This window comes from Ascaphus truei, unplaced genomic scaffold (genome assembly GCF_040206685.1).
Source record: "Ascaphus truei isolate aAscTru1 unplaced genomic scaffold, aAscTru1.hap1 HAP1_SCAFFOLD_1045, whole genome shotgun sequence".
Lineage (NCBI taxonomy): Eukaryota > Metazoa > Chordata > Amphibia > Anura > Ascaphidae > Ascaphus > Ascaphus truei.
This window is the reverse complement of record NW_027453910.1, coordinates 103,197-114,953: the sequence shown is the minus strand read 5'-3', so window position 1 is coordinate 114,953 and position 11,757 is coordinate 103,197. Positions and strand designations below refer to the sequence as shown.

General features: G+C 49.1%; 2 protein-coding genes across 2 annotated transcripts; one reads left to right on the top strand and one right to left on the bottom strand.

Moving 5' to 3' along the window:
* Positions 1-3,830: 3,830 nt before the first annotated feature.
* LOC142474997 (histone H2A type 2-B) lies at positions 3,831-4,458 on the bottom strand. Its single transcript, XM_075581092.1, has one exon. It carries the CDS (start codon positions 4,417-4,419, stop codon positions 4,027-4,029), a length of 393 nt encoding a protein of 130 aa, XP_075437207.1. The 5' UTR covers positions 4,420-4,458; the 3' UTR covers positions 3,831-4,026.
* Positions 4,459-9,973: 5,515 nt separating this feature from the next.
* LOC142474998 (histone H2B 1.1-like) lies at positions 9,974-10,516 on the top strand. The gene has a single exon (XM_075581093.1). It carries the CDS (start codon positions 10,006-10,008, stop codon positions 10,402-10,404), a length of 399 nt encoding a protein of 132 aa, XP_075437208.1. The 5' UTR covers positions 9,974-10,005; the 3' UTR covers positions 10,405-10,516.
* The last annotated feature ends 1,241 nt before the right edge of the window (positions 10,517-11,757 follow it).

The window sequence follows — 11,757 nt, the reverse complement described above, 5'->3', positions numbered from 1 at the left end:
ACATTTACCTGTTTTTACACATATGTGAAGTTTAAAATGTATGTGTGTATATGTATATGTATATATATATAAATATATATATATATATATATATGTAACCCCGAGGTTGTTTCTGACTCACTGACCCCCCTCCGCGTGTGCCGAGTGGTCGTGGGTGCCGCCGGAGGCAGCAAAGGACCCGCCGGCACTTTGCGAGGGTGGGGGCCAGTGCAGGGAGCAGTGGTTTGACGGTAAAGACTGATATCGAGTTCCAAAAGACTCACAGGAGTCACGGTGGGATACCCTCAACCAATCAGTTAGGGGCACTCCACTCTGAGACTCAGCTGGCCTCGGGTATCCATGGGATGATGTTGAGTACAAATGGGGAATTGCTTGTGTGTGATGTATCGGTTACAATGCATTTTCCATTATATAATCCTCTGTTGCATGGTTGCTACCCAAGCGAGGTCGTTGGGATTCTGCGAGTGGGAGAATGTAACCCCGGGGTTGTTTCTGACTCACTGACCCCCCTCCGCGTGTGCCGAGTGGTCGTGGGTGCCGCCGGAGGCAGCGAAGGACCCGCCGGCACTTCGCGATTGTGGGGGCCAGTGCAGGGAGCGCTCGGCATCCCTGGAGGTCCGGCGGCGCACCCGGCTAGCGGGGGCCGCCATGACACATTGCGTGAGCATGCGCAGGGTCGCGTATGCGCAGGAGGGACTCGGCGGCTAGGGAGAAGTCGCGCGAGGGCAGGACAGGAGAGTGTGAGGTTGCAGCGGCCATCAGGCGTTCGCGCATGCGCGGGAGAAGCGCGCACGCGGCCCCAATGCTGTAGCAGCCTCCTGGGAACTACAACTCCCAGGAGGCATAGGGAGACAGGCACCAGGTGCCTTATAGCGGCCAATAGGGCTGGAGGATTCTCAGCCCAGGAGAATAGATACAGTTCGCGGGCTTTGCGACAGGCAGTCAGGCTGAGGAGGAGGAAGGGGAAGGAAGGGTGCAGGGAGCGAGTGGCTCCTGCACCAGGTAAGGTTTCCCCAAGTCCCAGGCAGGCCCCAAATCCCTGTTAGGGTAGGGGGTAATTAGTAAGGGACGGCCCGAGATAGGGAGGTCACCCTTAGGCGTGTGAGAGTGCAGGTTTGGCAGTGCCACAGCGGGTAGTGCTGTGAGCACTGACAAATAGGCACAGAGTGTGCAGCGGATGCTGAATGTTGTGGTTGCATGTGTTGCTGCATGTGCCGGGAGATTGCAGAGACAGTGTATGTAGCGTGTTATTGCTGCGGGTTCCAGGTGCAGTGCACTGTTGCGGCAGGTGCCGTTAGTAGGTTACAGTTTGGGACTTGGGTAGTAGGGGAGTGGGACAGGTCGTTACCCCGGCAGGCCCATAGGAGTTACCCAAGCCACCACAGGTTGCGGTACTACAGGGACAGGCCCTACTGCACCGACACACTTTATTCGAGCAAATACCCGGTATGTACCTGGCAGATACCTGGAATGCGCCGCTCCTCACCTCTGACAAGCCCCGTTGCATTTGCCTTCCCAGCCTGGGTTCATGCCTGGCTGATGGGCGGCTGATCTGTTAAATGATAATGATTAGGATTTAATAGGCTGCAATGCTTCGCGTGTCTACCAGATGGCATAAATTCATGAATTGTAATGCAGTATATATATATATACTGTGCAGTATTGCAGCCAGCGGGAATAAAATGCTTCAATCCCTGCTTGGAAAATACCTCAATGCACTCGGGCAGAAAACAGTCACAAACCTCAATACACCCGGGTATACCCGAATTCGTGGGACTAGCCGAGCTCGAATAAAGTGTGTCGCCAGTGTAGGTTAGGGTTCCTGTCACGTTAGTGCCCTTAGATAGATAGGGAATAGCGGCGGTTGCTGTTTCCGTAAGACGGTTGCTGTTCCCGTGAAGCGGTTGGGCCCACGTTGGGGTCCACAGAGACTGTGTTCCAGAGTGGGACCGCCCTAGCGGTCCGCACGTGCAGGAGCTCGGTTGAAGGAGTCATCGCCGACAGAGCCTTTGCGAAGACTGCTGACCCGAGCATCGGAGTGCTCGGCAGGTATCAAATATATATGTGCACCACCTTAGCGTAATTAGTGACTGCGCAGTCACCCATTGACTCTCTGTAGGATTACGGGACATTCTAAGGGGTTCGTTGGACACTGGGTGGGGATTCACCAGGTGTTGGGAAAGCGTCCGGCGGGACGTCACGGTTGGTGTCTCCTCATGCGAGGGGCACAGGTTATGATGGTGTGTTATGTTTTATATGTGTGTTAGTAAAGTGTTAGTTATTATCCCTACTGTGTATGTGTTTATTAAGTGTCCTGCGAGGAACCACTCCCTGTTCGGTGGGAGCCATCGCAGGTGGAGGCGCTGCGCTGTGTAAGTATGTAAGTGTTACCCCAGGCTCCCAGCTAGCGGAGGCTCAGATCTCCTGAAGCCACAGGTGTTATACAGCTACCAGTAGTCCCTTAGGTAGGTGTTCAGAAAAAGGGCTACATATATATAGATCTCTATCTATCTATATATATACACACACACACATTTTAAATTTCACATATGTGTAAATACAGGTAAATATTTACGTATCATTAAGATGGTTATTTGATACAATTAATGTTATTCCATAGATCTGTGGGATTTAGGACATGTTTCAGCACTTTACCAGTCCCTTGGGATTAAACACATTCACACCAGGGACTTGTTCTGCATGCTACATTTTGATTTTTAGCACTGAGTATACTATTAGCACAAAAAGTATGATTATTGTTCTTGCTCACAAGAGATTTAATTTGAGATTCTCAGGGCTTTGGTTCAAAGTTTGGGAAGTCAGATTGTTCTATTATACAAAAAACACCCATTTCTACACATTCTTTTAAATCCCATTGAAACCTTCCTGCTGACTCAATTTTACCTTATTAATACTGACAACCATTTGAATGTTTCTGTGGAAAATAAGCAACTCAAGTAAGGAAAAAATACATTAATTTTAACACCAGTAGTTCCACCATGTGCTTTTTATTTTGAAGAACAGATGTAATTATTATTTGTGCAGCTTTTTGGTTATTGAATCATTCTATATAATCTTTATACTATTTTCGAACAAGTCCCAATTCATTATTGTATGCCTTTTGTATGTTTGTGGTCAATCATTAAACATCGTTACCTGAATATAGTTGATGTTTTATTATTTTGGCATAAATGTTAATCTCATCTCACTTCCTTTTCTTTAATGAGTTAAAGTGTGGGTGAGTTCACTATAACACAGCTTCATGCCTTGCTGACTCGTGTCCGATTTAAAAACAGCTTTTAGCATTATAATCCAAGTAATGCCGATATCGATTTCTAATCCAACAGCGCCACCGTGTGGTGCATTGTTTCAATGACTTGCTTTTTGTTTAAATTGAATGCTTTGGCGCCTTTTTGTATATTCACAAATATAAAGATATTAATTTTATTCTTTGCATTATCCGTGCTACACAACTTTGCTTTTATTTATAGAGGTGGACCTGCAAATAGAGACTTTTTTTAAATTATGGTTCTAAAGCAAGAGACATGCTTCACAATCTGGTCACTGACTTTGTGGAGCTTTATACTTTCCTGGAAATAATAAAGTCGGTAAGAAAGTTAGGTCCCCGTGAAGTTAGTGTCGTTGTGGTATGGAACAGATGTTTTTTTTCACGAGTTACAGATCTATAGAAGTGTAACTGAACCCAAACCTGTATAATTAGTGAAAGAAAATATCGGTTTGCAAGTGACTGCTTTGTGTTTATCTTCTGCAGATATAGCAAAATCATAACTGAGTTTCACAATTACAGCACTAACAAGAGGCGATACATGTACTTCATTTTTACGCACATTTTTAATGTTTAATTTAAAATCAGTAACAATTAAAATAATCATATTTAGGTAGTAATATATCTCGCTGCAGTAAATATGAAATGACTTGTCTCTTTCTCGATATTGTGGGTGGCTCTGAAAAGAGCCTTTGTGTTGGGTATGTGGGGATCTCTGCTCCTGGTCTCGGGTATTCAGCTCACTTGCTCTTGGCCGGTTTGTGGCTCTCGGTTTTCTTGGGCAGTAGCACGGCCTGGATGTTGGGCAGAACACCCCCCTGAGCGATGGTGACCCCTCCGAGCAGCCGGTTCAGCTCCTCATCGTTACGCACAGCGAGCTGCAGGTGCCGGGGGATGATGCGGGACTTCTTATTATCCCGGGCGGCGTTACCGGCCAACTCCAGGATCTCCGCAGTCAGGTACTCGAGCACTGCGGCCAGATAGACCGGGGCTCCGGCTCCCACACGTTGAGCATAATTACCCTTCCGAAGAAGTCTGTGCACACGGCCGACTGGAAACTGCAGCCCAGCCCGAGAAGAGCGAGTCTTGGCTTTAGCGCGCGCTTTCCCGCTCTGTTTGCCTCTTCCAGACATTTCTATTAATCTGACCACAGCTGTAACAGCAAAAGAAATAACAAACCCTGACTGACCGTTCTGTTCTGACTGACAGATTAAATCTGTCAGTGGTGATATTGGATACCGAGGCTTGAGCCTCATTACTCCAAGTTCTCTTGTTGAGTGTATTGTCGCACTCTTTAGGAAGCTTCTTGATCTGTGTTACTTGCCACAGTTGAGTTGGTTTCACAGGTTCAGCGCTGTGATGGGTCGTGGGTAGCGGTCAAATGGGTTTGCAGAGATCGCAGCAAGCTTCTTGATCAGCGGGTTTGAGTTCTGGTCCAGTTCCTTGTAGAATTTCTTGTTGAGCTTCTTTAGATGTTCATCTAACATCTCGATACCCAGTTCCCTATGAAGGTCTGCTATTCTTGTAGGAAGTGGAGCGTTGGACGCAATCCGCAGCGCCTTGTTCTGTAATTTTTGGAGAGATGATCTTTGATGTTGGTGGCAACCACTCCACACCGGGGAGGCGTATGTCATTGTGGGTCTAATGATCGCCTTGATCACATTGACTTTGCTCTTGATGGGCATGGTCCTTGTCTTCAGCAGAGGGTACAGTGCTGCCAGCTTGGTTGTTGCCTTCTGTTGAATCTTCTCAATGTGGTTTCTCCAGCTTAGTTTGCTATCTAGGATTACACCTAGGTAAGAGCTGTTTGGCTCCCATTTGACAGCCTCTCCGTTGAGGGTGATTGGCGGGTGTGCCTTGATCCTCTTTTTGGTAAACAGTGTAGCTGTAGTCTTGCTGGAGTTCAGTCCTACTTGCCAGTCGCTGTACCATGTTGATAGCATGTCTAGTGCTTTCTGGATGTTCTTAGCTACTTCTTTCTCTCTGAAGGACTGGGAGATGACTGCCACATCGTCTGCGTAGAGTGCCAGTTGAGTCTTGTGGAGGTCTGTGGGGATGTCATTCATGAAGAGGTTGAAAAGGAAAGGTCCCAGGACTGATCCCTGTGGCACGCCAGCGCGGATGGGGCGTGTTGTTGAGAGCTCTTCTCGCACAGCCACGTGGAATGTGCGCTCCCGCAAGTAGCTTGCAGTCAGCTTAATCAGGTAGTTTGGGAATTTCAGGTTGATCATTTTGTGCAGTAGTCCTTCATGCCAAACTCTGTCAAACGCTTTGGCCACGTCCAAGAAGACAACTCCAGTTGATTTGTGGATGTTGAACCCATGGCTTATTATGTCAACGACTCGCAGCAGCTGATGGTTGGTTGAGTGGTCCTTCCGGAATCCAAATTGCTCCTTTAGTAGAATGTTTTTACCAGAGGCAAAGTGGCGGAGGCGCGTAAGAATAACTTTCTCCAGGAGTTTCGACAGTCCAGAGAGCAGGCTTATCGGACGGTAGTTTGCAGGATCCCTCCGTGGTTTTCCAGGCTTTGGAAATACAATGACCTTGGCTTCCTTCCAGGATTGAGGAAAGTGCTGGAGCCGCATGCATGCATTGAAGATTTCTGTGAGGCATTCCATGGCTGCCGGCGGAAGCTTCTTGATGGCCAGGTTGGTAATTCCGTCACTTCCTGGTGCTTTGCCATTTGCCAGCTTTTCTGCAAGTTGCGTTATCTCAGTCCTGGTGCATCCTTCAAGGGTTTCCGCTTCGGTCTCTGGTAGGTGCTCGGTAAGATGCCTGTTAACTCCTTGCTCAACTTCCCGTGCTATTTTGCTGGCTTGGTTAGGCCTAAAAGTTGTCTCCAGTGTGTCAGCGAGAACCTCTGCCTTGTCCTTGTTGCTACATGCCAGGTGGGTCTGGCCCTGGATAGGTGGATTAGGCTCCTTCTTCCCGGTCAGGCGTCGGGTCATTCTCCAAACAGAGTTGTCGGATTCCTTCAGCTTGGCTGCTGCGGCCTCCCACCTCTCCCCCCGGTGTTGGCTGATTTGCTGTCGCAGTAGTCTGGCAAGTGAGTTGTACTTTACCAGAAGGTCAGGTGTGCGGAACTTCTGCCACTGGCGTCGGGCCCTGTTTTTCTCAGCAATCGCTTGCTTGATCCCGCTCGGTAGGTCGTAGATGGAGCAGCGTTTGGGCATCTGTTTTGGGACGCTGTGCTCTATTGCATGTTGGACTGCGGTAGTAAAGGTGTTAACAGCATCATCAATGTCTCCGTTGGTGTCCAAGGGGCGGGGGTTTGTGATGTTGCTCAACTCTTCTTTGTACAGGCTCCAGTTCGCCCTGGTGAAGTTGTACCTGGGTGTTTGCTGGTGGGTTTCCATCTCGTCGCCAACAGTAATGGTAACTGGGTTGTGGTCTGAGGTCAGTTCCACCAGGGTTTCCAACTGGACAGAATGTTTCACGTTCTTCAGTAAGACAATGTCCAGGACATCCGGTGTGTGGCTTGCAGTGCCTGGGTAGTGGGTGGGTTCTGTAGGGCCAGCCACTACAAAGTCACTCTCCTTTGAGTAAGCAAGAAGAGCTTGTCCTCTGGAGTTTGCTGTCCTTGAGTTCCAGCACCGGTGTTTGGCATTTAGGTCTCCCCCGATGATGGTTGGGACAGTGGAGTCCAGCAGAGCTTCCAAGTCTCCCAAATGTAGCTTCACCTTAGGGGGGCAGTAGGTGGCAATTAGTCGCAGTGGTCCTGTTGCAGTCTTTAGCTGTACTCCAGTGGCTTCAATACTCCGGAGGGGTGGTAGTGCAATCTCATTATGGCTGACCCGTGTGTTAACAATCACAGCCGTCCCACCACCTCTGGCTCCTGTTGCCCGGTCGGTACGGTATACCCTGTGGTTCGCCAGGCTTAGTTTTTGGTTTCCTTGAAGGTGGGTCTCCGAGAGCAGAGCTGCGCATACATTCCTCGATTCCATCAGGTGAAGGAGTTCATCTGTCTTCTTGCTGATACCATTTGCATTCCACATCACGATGACAGAACTGCGTTTAGATGTTGCTGCCATGGTGGTTAGTTTCTGTGCTCCTGAGAAGGGCCGGGATGAGATTCGCTATCATTGTCACAATGGGGTGAATATCCATTCTCGCAATAGCGCTCGCTATTTTAAGGATGATCTCTAGCCAGTTTGTTGGGCTTGCGGTTCCGCCTGCGGGGTCCGGGTTGGCCGCCTCAACGGGGTTGGTGGATGGTGTCCTGAGAGTTTCCGCGTAGGTCTGTCCGTCTGGGTTTTGCATCCTCTGGGTGGATGCCGTGCCTTGGTCTGGGATCAGGTGTTCTGTGGTCCTCTGTCTCTCCGGCGCCAGGCGGGGAAGCTGGTATTGAGTAGTGGGTGTCTTCCTTGGTGCCTGCTCCATCAGGTGGGGTGTCCGCTTTTCCCGTGCCTCTTGCTTTGCTTTTGTGAGGTACGGGCAACCACGGTAGCTTGCCGGGTGTGGGCCTTTGCAGTTTGCACATGTCGCCGGCTCCTTCTTCCTATCTCGTGGGCATTCCTTAGAGTTGTGGTTCTCTCCACAACACACACAGCGTGGCTTCTGGTGGCAGAATGCAGAGGTATGCCCGAGCCGTTGGCAGTTGAAACACATGGTTGGGCCTTTTCTGCCCTTTGGCGCTTCTGTGGTTACCACACAGCTACAGAGCTTGGTAATCTTGGTAAGATCTGCAGGCTGGCTCTCCGGGGTTTCTGCCAGTGTGACAATAAACAAAGGGAACTTCTTGGTCTTGTCCACCGGGGATGTCAATTGGGCTACGCTCTTGACTGGAAGTCCATGTTCCGCGAGGTCGTGGGAAATCTCCCCCACGGAGGCGTTTGCTGGTAAGCCGCGAATTACAAATTTCTGGGGCTTTAGGCGCGTCAGTGGGAAGGTGTAGTATTCTATGCCCTGCTTTGCAAAGCAGTCCGTTAAGCTCCGGTAGTCGTCCACAGTTGTGGTAGTGATCTTTGCGTGGTTCGCCCGTGGTTTAACTACAAACGGGGAAGTGCAGTGCTCGGTGAGGATGTCGACAAGGTCCTTGTGGGTCTTCATATTCCTAACCATTACCGGTGGTATGCGAATCTTTTTGGGTGGGAGTGCAGTCTCTTCATCGTTGCACCTGGGCCCTGAGCAGTCATCGGCATTAGCAAGTGGCTCGAAGCGGTTTGATGTTTTGATGCCTTGGTCTTCCTTGTGCTTCTGCATCTTTGTCTTTGCTACCGATGGAGGGGAAGAACCATTGGAGCTATCAGAGTTTGCTCGCCCTCTCTTCTTCACTAAAGTGTAGTCCATGTCTTCTGCAGCATCATGTATTGCAGTCTCCATAGGTGGCACATTTGCCTCTGCCATAATAAGGCGCAGACCAGAGCCACGCACCCGCACGGCGGCGGGCACACGGCACAAATCAGAGCCACACGCACGGCGGCGAGCACTCTGCACAAATCAGAGCCACGCACACGGCGGCGAGCACACGGCACAAGTCAGAGCCACGCACCCGCACGGCGGCGAGCACACAGCCCAAATCAGAGCCACGCACCCGCACGGCGGCGGGCACACGGCCCAAATCAGAGCCACACACACGCACGGCGGTGAGCACACGGCCCAAAGCACGCAACGCAGGGAGCAAGAGCACACGGCGCAGGGGGGGGCACGGCACCAAGTTCAGGGGGGGCACAGCACAGAGCGCAGGGGGGGCACAGCACAGAGCGCAGGGGGGGCACAGCACAGAGCGCAGGGGGGGCACAGCACAGAGCGCAGGGGGGGCACAGCACAGAGCGCAGGGGGGCACAGCACAGAGCGCGGGGGGGGCACAGCACAGAGCGCGGGGGGGCACAACACAGAGCACAGGGGGGGGCACTGAGCACTGGGGGGGGGCACAGAGCACGGGGGGGGCACAGAGCACGGGGGGGGCACAGAGCACGGGGGGGGCACAGAGCACAGGGGGGGCACAGAGCACAGGGGGGGGCACTGCACTAAACAGGGGAGGCACTGCACTAAACAGGGGGGGGGGCACAGCACTAGGCAGGGGGGGGGGGGCAAGGCCGGGGGTCACAGCAAGTCACAGCTCTGGGCTCAGTACTGCACACAGAACTCAGCATACAGTGCAATAAAGCTATAAAGCAAAGCGATGGGCAATGACCCACGTGGCAGCGGCGGCTCTCCCCCACGTGGCAGCAGCGGCTCTCCAAACGGGCCAGTCAATACATCCCCGACTGAAACTCCGGAAAGTGGTGTCGGCGGCGGGCGCTGTGATTGGAAGTGACCCACTCGAGGAGTCATCAGCCTCTCCGGTCAGTTCAATCAATCTGAATCAATGAAATGACTGACTCAATCCCGCACAGCACTAGAAAGTCGTCTCTCTCAGACCGCGCTGGCCTGCAGCAGAACCTCTTCTAATAAAGAGAGTACTCTCAATAAAGAAAAAAAAATATATATAACAAACCCCGCCCCCTGTGCCCTTATTTATACCTTTATGGTGCATCGTAACTCCTCTGTCATTGGTCAGTCTTCAAATCAGCCAATCAGTTCCAGAATCCTGTAACTACCAATCATCTTAGTTGAAATGCATCTGATGAGGTCATAAACGGTCACATGATAAAGTCAGCCAATGCAAGAACAGAAGACTGCAGCTTCTCATTTGCATAGGAAGCCTATAAATAGAGCTGCTGGGGGAGGAGCTAGACATTGTCTGTTTGTAGCTGAAGGAGAAAGCATCGCTCAATATGCCTGAACCAGCCAAGTCAGCGCCAGCTGCGAAGTCAGCGCCAGCTGCCAAGAAGGGCTCTAAGAAAGCCGTGACCAAGACCCAGAAGAAGGATGGGAAGAAGCGTAGGAAGACCAGGAAGGAGAGTTACGCTATCTACGTGTACAAGGTGCTGAAGCAGGTTCACCCTGACACCGGCATCTCCTCCAAGGCCATGGGCATCATGAACTCCTTTGTCAACGATATCTTCGAGCGCATCGCAGGAGAAGCCTCCCGTCTGGCTCATTACAACAAACGCTCCACCATCACTTCCCGGGAGATCCAGACCGCCGTGCGCCTGCTGCTGCCGGGAGAGCTGGCCAAGCACGCAGTGTCCGAGGGCACCAAGGCTGTCACCAAGTACACTAGCGCCAAGTAACCCTGATCTCATCACTGACCCACAAACACAAAGGCTCTTCTAAGAGCCACCCACCTTATCCGTGTAAAAGCTATAATGCTCATATTTACTCTGCATTCGGGATAAAAGGGTAAGCACCAAATGCAACGAAGTGTTCTGTTAGATTTAGTTTTATTTACAGTTGTGTTTATCGGTTTTTTTTAGTTTTAAAGCTATTGATCTGACCGGAGAACAGCAGAAAAGCGCCAAGAATCCCATTCAATGTATCTGTAGTTCGCACAAATACCACAGGGTGGCGCTGCTGTTATACAAGAAATGTGTTCTCATCAAAGCAGGATTTGGTATTCATACAATGCGATTATTTTTTTCACGGACACCGGTTTTGAGTCCCAATAAAATGCAGATTGTATGTAAATGCATATTATTAAAAGTGTACATTACCTGATGCCCCTAACACCCGCATGATGCATTTGATATAGTTTGTGATGAGTTCACATACAGCCAATGCAATTATATTTTCCACATGAGTTTCATACGAGCATAGTTAATGTGTGTGTATATGTATATATATTATATATATATATATATATATATATATATATATTGCCTTTTTTATAGTTTGCCGTACTACATTTTTAGTAGGTTCACTTTAAAAGCTTTACATTTTACTTTTACTGAGCAGCAAGTGATTTTTGTTTTCCTGTTGGATTAAAAATGTTGAACATTCGTTTACAAAGTCATAAAATCTGTATTAAATAATGAAAGTTGATATGGTTTTAAAGATGTCAAGTGCTCCCACTTTTCGATCTGTTATGAGGAATTGTACCTTTAGAATAAACAAGAAATAATTCGTATAATAATTTGATGTACCATTTTATAGACTAATATCATGTAACATCAACATTTGTTAGAAACAAATCCAATTAGATTTTTTTCTTTAGCAGTTGTAATTGATTTTCTGATCATTTGTCAGAACTGTAAATGACAAATATGTATCACGTTCTTCTGTTATGTCCATAAATACAACCACTCATTTAATGTGTAAAATCCATCAATTTGCCTGAAGGTTTTGATGAGCATCTCATTCAGGAGTCATTAACGGGTTTTTTTTAATGTGAAAGTGTCTGCATTGAAGAAACATTGTTATATTGGTGATGCAAAGAGAAACACACAGCAATATTTTAAATCTGTGCATAATTACCGCATGCAAAGATGCATTCGGGATAAAAGGGTAAGCATCAAATGCAACAGTTTTATTCTGTTACTGCATTTTATTTAGACGGTTTATTTTGGTAGTTGTTTATCTGAGGTACAGTAGACAGACTAACGTGTTTAGACAATTTAAGGAGTTGGGGTTAGGATGCAGCATAAAGC